The following is a 9,678-nucleotide window of genomic DNA, read 5'->3' on the forward strand; positions in this document are numbered from 1 at the left end:
TGAGTAGCCTACCTCAGAACATTTATCATACAGGTCTATGACAAGTCCAACCAGAAGGTGGCGGTAGTGTTGACAGAGCGGAGAGGGCTGCTGCAGCAGCAGCAGAAGAAGAAGATGGATCGCAGCTAACGGGGCGAAGCAGTTTTGTTACGAACTATCAAAGTAACCTTGTTGAGCAGGTTTAGATATTTAAACTTTTTACATTTATCTACGGATTCTAGTTTGTTCGAGGTGTTAGAAAATGATCCTCACCGTGAAACCGCTTCAAGGGAAGGAGTGCAGTGTTCAGGTAACTTAAACACAAGCTAGTTCACACAGCTGGCTAACCAGGTGAGCTAACAGCGGTGGTTCACTGTTGTTACTCCTGCTGACGCAAACCACAGACACTTTTTCGGTGATAAAATGGCCTAAGATGCTCCACTTGTTGTAGGTCAACTCCGGTGGTTGATAAATTAAAAAGTCGCTTATAGTTAGCATGCTAGCTACACCGCTAGCAGTCAAACATACTTTTCCAACCCAAAGAAGGCTTTCTTTAGAGGCCACTACGGGAGTCAAGGAGGCACACTGCTGTCTTTATTCCTTACGTTTCCTACAAAGGTACATCTCAGAGGATATAAATATGAGGCCTGAGTTTAAATGTTTAAACTGGGTGCTTTCTTTGTTGGCTCGTTTTTGTTCATTTTACTTTGAACACGCTGGCGCCGTGCTGTAGTCTGTGGGTCTCATATTTTTAAGCGGACATTGTTGGAAATGGATGCCGAAACAAGAGAAGACAGACTGATACAATTTCACAGAAGTCACGCGTGATGTCCTTCGTGGGGTCGAAGATGTAGAGGACTGCTGCTGTTTTCAGCATCACCAGAGCAAAGCTGCGTGGAGAGGTCTCACAGGTAGACCATGTGTGCAGGAGGGAAGGGAGCGCCAAGCTCCATTTAATCACACTGGTGTAGTTAATCACAAATAATACGAAGATGCTTTTATTAGGATAAACTCAGGACTGCAACGACATTTAAAAGCTGGATTTCTGGGATGATTTGTGTTCTTGAATTTACTTAAAACCCGTGAAACGATCACTAGCTTGAAGTGTTTTTCATTTCTAGCAGTAAGAATAAGTGTCCCTTTATTCAGCCCAAAGCTCAGGGTACGACATATTTTCACCACTTTAAACACTGCTACAGAGAAAATTCTGCGTCAAACCAAAGCGATTCAGCTTTTATTGATTTTAATCCAAATTTAAAAAAAAAATTAGTTAAAACTGAAAGGGAACTCTAAATTATATCCAACATTGAAATGCATTTGTGACAATGCACAGGCTAACAACGCATGCGCTCACTTGGATTTCTCCTTTTTTGCTTATAGGCATTTGAAGGGTTTACCCAGCAGACTATATTGTTTGTTTAAAAATTGCTACTCATCTTCTGGCAAATCAAACATGTCTCAGCTGGCAACAAGTTATTTAACCCCAACTGGTGCAACGGCTTGCTTCTCATCTCCTAAACAGTCACGAGATGTTACTCTGTTTCAGAAGGATACGATCATTGGCACGCATCAAGAGAAATCATCTAAGGAGATTGCAGAAACTACCAAAATTAGGGTGAAGAACTGTCAAACGCATTATTAAAAACTGGAAGGATAGTGGAGACCATCGTCTTCAAGAAAAAAAATCCTGAATGATCGTGATTGGTGATCACTTAAAGGTTTGGGAAAATCAAATTAAAGAAAAATAACAGTAGAACTCTAGGCTCTGTTTAATTGTGAACGCAAGAGCATTTCCACACACCCAATGCGAAGGGAACTCAGGGGATTGGGACTGAACAGCTGTGTAACCTTAAGAAAATCACTAATCAATGAGGTTAACCGGGAAAAGGGGCTTCAATTTGCTAGGAAGCATAAAGATTGGACTCTGGAGGACTGGAAGAAGGTCATCTGGTCTGATTAGTCCAGACTTACCCTGTTCCAGAGTGATGGTGCATCAGAGTAAGAAGAGATCAGGTCAAGCGGTGCACCCATCATGCTTAGCGCCTACTGTACGAGCCTGTGGGGGCGGTTCTGTGATCTGGGGTTGCTGCAGTTGGTCAGGTCGATGTTCAGCAACAGTATGAGCTCAAAGAATGAGGTCAGCTGACTACCTGAATGAACTCAATGACCAGGTTATTCCAGCAATGGATTGTTTTCTTCCCTGATGGCACAGACATACTCCAAGATGATAAGGCCAGGATTTATCAGGCTCTAATTGTTAAAGAGTTGTTCAGGGAGCATGAGACGTCGTTTTCACACATGGATCGGTCACCACAGAGTCCAGACCATAACCCCTTTGAGAATATTTGGGATGTACTAAAAAGGCTTTGAGCAGTGGGCAGACTCTACCATCATCAATGCAAGATCTTGGAGAAAAATAAATGCAACACTGGGTGGAAACAAATCTTGTGTGACATTGCAGAAGCTTATTGAAACAATGTCACCGTGAATGTGTGCCGTAGTCAAAGCTAAAGGTGATCCAACAAAATATTAATGTGATCAGGTAGTGTATAAACCTCCTGCACAACATATTAGTTTTTTCTCCCTGTATTGAACAGACAGTGGCGTGATCAGAGATAGGAGCGCAAATTACCATTTTTAGCATCTCCCAACAGTTTGACATGGATGCAGTGTTTTGGTTTCTTTCTTTATTTCTTGTTATCTTTACCTTTCTCCAATTTTTTATTGTCAGAAATGTGTAACTAGCTTTTATAAACCAGTGCATGCTAATTTATTTGGTAGTTTCAGCTCCCATACGGAGACGGCAACACTTGAAACTGTAGAGTAGAGACGTACCAGTCAATCCACCTCGGGATCATCGTCCAGTTTCTCTTGGTTGGTTTTGTTCTGAGAATTATTTTACTGAACAAAAAATGTCCTCCATTTTCTGTCTATAAATGCATCAACACAGAACATGTACTTAACACAGTTTTTGTTATCTGCTAAACGGGATATGCTTTAATTCAAAATTGGGATTAGTCTTATAATTCCTTCATTTTATATTTTATTTAAAACTATTAACTGTCAAAGATCAGACCTGCAGAAATCCTTTTTCTTTAAGAATAATTACAAATTGCAGGTCACACATCAAATAAAACCACAAATCTGCATTGACCCAGAAAACCCAGATTGGTGCAAGTCGTGAATATCTCAAGATTCTCATCAACTTTCACATGTGAACAAATCGACACGTTTCAAAGTTGCTAGTATGCACTCAAATGTTCCTTCATAAACACTTGACAACGGATTAGTGCATAAAATCAGGCCTTCTAATTACCAACTTTACTATGTTGCCATATGCTGTCTTTTGCAAACGAATTTATTTCCTGTATTGGGCGTGCGCCAAGCTAACTTTGTGACTGCAGCCAGAATCTGTCCCAGCTGTCACATTTGTCTTGTTTTCACAGCAGCAGTTATTTCAGAAAAATGTGAAAGGTTGTAAATCAGCCTGCTGAACATTGTTTTTAGATCCACTGAATGTAACGTTCTAATTGTGCCACGGATATTTTGAGTAAAGAGATCAGAGAAACAATCGGTGCCAAAAGCAGATAACGAAGTCAACTTTACATTTTCACAAACTTTCATTAGGACTCTGTTCTGCAAAACAACGTTTTGATGCTTAATTAATGATCAAGTCATCAAAAATTAGCAAAATATGAAGAATTTTATTGAAGAAGTTTCTTTCAGTTTCATGACTTTCAGCCTTGTTTTTACCTCTCGGCTGTTCACATATAGAGTTTTGTCTACGATCTCTTTAACGAGGTTTTTCGTTTCTCTCTCATCACAAACTGTGCCGTTTTCTAAATTAATGATTCAAAGATTCAGAGCCAGAAAATCAGTTCATTTGCACGCAGCCAAGTGTTTTGCATGAACAAATACAATAAAGCGCTGAAAATCACCTCATTTACAGCCTTTATAAGTTAAGTTAGCTGCCTGGCCAATTTCTTTGATTTTTGTTTATTTTACCCCGCAACACTTCTCATCTTTCTACGCTTTTATTCTTCCCCTCGCCTACTTGGATTTTCTTTTAAGGCGCCACCACACCAAATTGGTGTTAAGAGTCAGCCGCAGTGAAAGCCTTTTCCATCTTCTCAGAGGATCAAAATTGCTTGTGAACACGCGGCAAAGATGGCCTCCATCTCCTGAAATGGAGGATTATTGTCTGAACATGAGAACATCACTCTGATGCATTTCTCTGTGAGATGGAAAGTGGAACAAGTTTAGATTTCAATATCATGTATGCGTCTTTTAAGGACTTGATCATCGTGTTTTGGAAAATTACAGTTGTCAGGTGATTTTTAGGTGGATGGAAGCCCTCAGTCTTTCTCTCATGGAAATTTAAGTTAAAGATGTAACAACATAACCAGAGGGATGAAAAAACTATATAGTAATAATAAGCATTGATTAGAATAAGATACAAATCATCTACATCAATCATTAAACATGAAATCTAACATTATAGTTTTCCTAATCCCGTATTTTGTGAACGGTGACTCAGCCTTGTTTGTTTTTCATCATATCTGAGCTTCTATCAGCTGATCGTCCTGTTCACATCCCGCATGCACAGATACATGAAACGCCTGCGTATCGCTGCTCAGAGCCCCGCTGTCATATTTCTTCGCTCATCTGTGATTCAGATGAAAATGAGCTATTTAGACGTCGCTCTAGATCAGTATCTGGGCAACCGTCTGCACGATAACCGACTAAATCATTGTGTCGTCGTCGCAGGTCACTGAAGACGAGAAAGTCTCCACGGTGAAGGAACTCGTGTCTGAGCGACTGAATATTCCTGCAAACCAGCAGCGGTTGCTCTACAAAGGGAAAGCTCTTGCAGGTAGGTTCACTAACTCGTGTCTCAGGACTGATCTAGCCCATCGTCCTTTTGTTTGTGGTTCTAGTAATGGATCGTGCCGTTTCTTCCCCTCAGACGAGCACAGACTGAGCGATTACGCCATTGGACCAGAGGCTAAATTGAATCTGGTTATCCGTCCTGTGGGGGAGAGGGCTGCAGCCCCAGGGATGGCGGGCAGCAGCAGCAACCCTCAAGGAGGAGTGTGGCAGATTGTATCGACTATACTTGCCAGACACTTCTGTCCAGCAGACGCAGCAAAAGTCCACGAGCAGCTTATAAAGGTATTAATATGCATCACGTAAAAATCCAGCCCTAAAGTCTGTGGCTCTGCGCCTACTGAGCAAGTAACAGAAAAGGATGACAGATTTTAGTTGGTCATGGCTCCATTTGCAGAATATAAAGAAAATACATATTTTTTTCAAACCTTAAATGATCCTGTTGAATAATAAAGCTGCCCCTCATTATGGTTTCACCTAATGTGGTAAAGTGTAATAGATTTTTTTTATGGAGGACAGATCATTTAAGGTTGCTTTTGGCAGCATTCAGTGCAGGCTGAGAAAATATATCTATTTTAAATTGAATTCATTTATCAATATTCATTTTTTGATTTTTTTTTTTTACCCTTTTAAACATCCGTTTCAAGTATATTTATTTAAATGTATCTATAAAAATGAAATTAGGCATCTAGATTGTGGCACAGAATTATTCATACCCTGGTCAGATTTAGATTTCCAATTAGTTTTGTGCAGATTGCTCCTGATGTGGAGATGTCATAAACTTTGTAAAAGATGAGCAAACTCTGTACAGGTGGTATGTTTGGATATTCAAATGTAATAAACTGGCATGTTGAAAATTTTACCCATAATAATTATTCAAATATTTTTTCATGAATATTGACAATGCTTTTTTTTCTCCATGTCTCCACTAATATTTTAACCATTTATATGTTTTTGTGAAGAATCTTAAGTGTGTTAGTTTGGAAGCTCTCAATGCCATCACCTGGAATTTTAGATTAGACTAAAGTAATGACTTTCAGACGTGCATTTGTTTTATGTTCAGTTTGAGATTTAGTTTTAGTGAAAATGTGCTTCTCCTGTTCACACAAAGAGAGCTGATTTTAAGTGATTTAACTCTGTCCACTTCATCAAGTAAAGTAAAAGCCAAATTAGCTGAAATTAGGAAGTATGACAACAGTTGCATTGAGTTTGGCTTTATGGAGAATGAGGATCTAATCTCTACCAAGTCTCTAATATTAGGGAGGGAGGGAGATATGTTTAAAAACATACATAATTCCTAATGTATTTAACAATACAGAAGGCTGGTTAAAAGTACTATCAGCCTGAGGAATCTAAAGTGGTCCTTGGAAAAAAATTATGCTGCTAAAGGGTTCCTGGTCACAAAGGTTTGAGAACCGCTGTCCTGGATGACCCTCTCACATTCAGCAGCACTTGGTTCTGTGATGATGGTTTCATTCTGTGTGATGTTTTCTATGATGAGGGTTTCTGTCCTCCTGTACTGCCCGAAGGAGCTTTTGAGTCTGACATTTAATTTCCTCTTTTGTCATCGTTGAGGCATGTAGCCAATTTCTGCTTCAAACACCTAAGTTGCTTTGAGATAATAATTATGTTTAGTTGCTCCTAATGGAGCACGTTGCGTCAATCCTCATCCTGATACTAAAACAACGTGCTGCATTTTATGTTTCTGTAACTGTGCGGCCAACTTATCAGTTCACCTTCTTGCTGTTAGCAGGAAATTACCATGCAGGGTAAGGAGAAGAGTTTGGACTATATTTTGGGCAGAGTACCACCAACACGTACTCTAGTTGACCCTCTCAGAGCGAGAGTGGCAGATGGCCACTTTCACCATATGTGACCAACCAACTCAGGATTATATCATTGTAATGCCCCTGATGTCAAGTGCAGCCACTTGCTTTCTGGAGTCACATAATGAGTGTGGTCCATCTGTGTGTGTGGTTTAATTTCATTATGAATACAGCTGTTCTGTGAAGGACTGTTGGAGAAGATTAGTGAACATAATCCTCATCCTGAAGCTCAAGGAACACTGCAGACAGGTCAGGGATAAAATAAAGCTGCACACATACCAAGATATGACAGATGATCTGAACTGACAGGCCAGGAAAGGAGAGCATTGACAACCAATCAGAGTTGCAGAGATCCGCAGCTCTGCTCGGTTGAATCTGTCGTCACGGTCAGCATTTGTCATGCAGTCCAAAAATCTGGCCTTTTTTTTAATGGAGGAGTGATGATGAAAAATATCGCTGAAAGGAGCTAAAGATAAGCTGGTGAACAGTTTGCTGCAATATGTAGATGACACAGCAACCGCATGAAGGGAGGCGAAATGGTCCATTGGATCCAAGTTTAGCCGTTTAGCCGCAACGTTGATTAATATATGGCAGTAACCAAAACCGCACTCCCCTTCCAAAACACCGTCCCCATTGCGTAACCTGGTAGTGGCAGCATCATGCTGTGGGTAAGTTGTTCAAGCAGGCACCAGGAAGCTGGTCAGATTTGAGATATTTGGAAAAGCATTTTTCTTTATATTCAGGTGCCATGTTTGGCTGTGGCATAAAATCCCCCATTGAAGTTTGCATGTTATAAGGAATCCATGAAATTGCATCATTATTTCTAGGGCTGTGCATAGTAATCGATACAAAGATTAATAACAATGTTTTTAAAAATTATTTAATATCGATATTCTGGCTTTCAAAATCGATATACCTCCCAACCCCTAGGGGGCGTTATTACAGCGCGCCATTACTGTTCACAGCGAGGAAGTGCAAGTGAGGAAAAATGTGCAGAATGGCCAACATGATTTTAGAAGCGCCTTCGTCCCTAAAATCAGACGTTTGGGCACTTTTTTGGTTTCTATGATACGTTAAATGCATTGAGCCAAATGCACTTTATTTTCATGTTAATATATCAGTGTTCAATAAATTGAACATGAATATAATAATTGGCTGGTTTTGTTGATTGAATGACTTTGAGCATTAATTTGAAAGTAATAAATATCGATATTGGAGTCAAATCAAGCTGAGCTATATGGAGAATCGTATCGAATCGGCTCGTCCTACATGATACCCAGCCCTAATTATTTCCAAACATTGCGATCTTGATTATGATTACCCTACATTTTCCCCACACTTTGTTTTTTGTCAGCACAATCTTCTCACTGATCTCCTGCAGCTTTGATCACTAAGATCTGCACTTGTTCCTGTCCCAAGATTCAAGTATCTTCAGATACTGTATGTTATTTTGCTGTTTTCTTTTTCTCACTGGTGCTTTTTTTTCTTCCCTCCACTCTTTTCTCTTTGAAGGATTACGAGCGTTCACTTCGACAGCTCAGCCTTGACGACATTGAGCGCTTGGCAGGAAGACTGCTTCACCCAGAAGGCGAGGGCATGGACACCTCGTACATGGACTAATCGTTCAGAACTTGATTCTTCTGACTGGTTTCATTTTGAGTTACACTCAGTGCTTGAAGGATGTAGACAGTGTTTAAAGGGGGAGGCTGGGGAAGGGAAATATCAGTTGTATTTCAGAGATTCCTTGTTCTGTGTGTGTTTGTGATCTCTAGCTGAATGATCACATGGAGACCATGGAAAACTTATTATCTCTGCATTTTAGCCACCCTCATAGAAAGGACTTTGATGAGGAAATATGGCCTCTGCTCTGTGGCCTTCATCCTCGCTGGGTTTAATAACTCGCAGCCTGACCACACAGTATCTGAATACAAAGGAATAATTTATGCTGTTATTTTCACACGATTTCTGGCTGCTATGTTTCTTAGGGGGTACTAAATTCTGGAGGATATTTATTGTTGTCTGTGTTGAGTGCTAACTTTTATTTTTCCCAAGACGTGTGGGCAACATGCACGTCTTATCCCGTAATACAATGGTGACCAATGTATGATTTGTAAATATGTTTGTTTATATATATGTTTGCAGACATTAAAACAGAAAAAAAAAATTACTTCTTCCATCCAAAGTCTTCGTTTCCTTTATTTCAAGAATCCTGAAAGGGGTTCAAATGAGGAAGAACAAAATCCTGTTCTTATTGCTGTAATTATAATTTTTTTTTAGTTAAGCCCAAAACAGTTTGCAAACTGGAAGCCTTTCTTTTGATAAGAGTAACATGCAAACCTTTTTTTTAAGTTTTCAGTCTACAATGAATTAAACATCAGGGGTCCGTTCTTCGTACGTCGCTAACTCAGTTAGCTGGATTTCATTGTTGACGATTTGGAATGATCTTGGATCGTTTGGTTCTTCGAAAGACTTCCTGCAGTTGTTGTCATAGCAACATGTGCGCCAGCTTAAGCCTGCTCCAGAGCAGGCTTATTTCATGTAAACAAGATTAGATCACGGCTGTATAAGCGGAGGAGACAGGGAAGTCTGTCGTAGCCGTGTCCATTTTTACGACAGCAACCTGTTGCTGAAGGTGCAAGAATAATTTGCAGAATTTTTTTAATTAATCGCGTATTGCGCAATAGACAGGATCCTTTAGCGCAGCGCGACAGTGTAACTGTAGAGAGATTTTCTTGGTGGCTGTTTTAAACAGACAAACACGTCATTTAACAGTGGCTTTTAAAGAGGAAAACGTGATGTTGGAGCCATAAATCTAAAATATTTAAGTTATTTGTATGATGGTTTGCTTTTTATTTTTATCCTAGAAGATTTGTTCAGGCCATTTTATTGTGAAGTTTAGTTTACTTTGGCTTGCTTCCTGTCGAGCCGTATATTGTATTAGAAAAAACTGTGGTTGGATTATCTAGACACGGAGCAATACAGTTTT

The 9,678-nt window shown here is 39.8% G+C and overlaps 1 protein-coding gene across 1 annotated transcript; it reads left to right on the forward strand.

Moving 5' to 3' along the window:
• Positions 1-74: 74 nt before the first annotated feature.
• On the forward strand, positions 75-8,870 carry ubl4a (ubiquitin like 4A). Its single transcript, XM_012863363.3, has 4 exons — positions 75-289; positions 4,747-4,852; positions 4,946-5,151; positions 8,205-8,870. Exons 1-4 carry the CDS (start codon positions 242-244, stop codon positions 8,310-8,312), a joined length of 468 nt encoding a protein of 155 aa, XP_012718817.1. The 5' UTR covers positions 75-241; the 3' UTR covers positions 8,313-8,870.
• The last annotated feature ends 808 nt before the right edge of the window (positions 8,871-9,678 follow it).

Source organism: Fundulus heteroclitus, chromosome 12 (assembly GCF_011125445.2).
Source record: "Fundulus heteroclitus isolate FHET01 chromosome 12, MU-UCD_Fhet_4.1, whole genome shotgun sequence".
Classification (NCBI taxonomy): Eukaryota; Metazoa; Chordata; class Actinopteri; order Cyprinodontiformes; family Fundulidae; genus Fundulus; species Fundulus heteroclitus.

Coding starts and splice junctions, on each gene's coding strand:
- ubl4a (XM_012863363.3), top strand. CDS start 242: ATGATCCTCACCGTGAAACCGCTTCAAGGGAAGGAGTGCAGTGTTCAG. Junction 4,853..4,945: donor CAAAGGGAAAGCTCTTGCAG/GTAGGTTCACTA, acceptor TCTTCCCCTCAG/ACGAGCACAGACTGAGCGAT. Junction 5,152..8,204: donor TCCACGAGCAGCTTATAAAG/GTATTAATATGC, acceptor TTCTCTTTGAAG/GATTACGAGCGTTCACTTCG.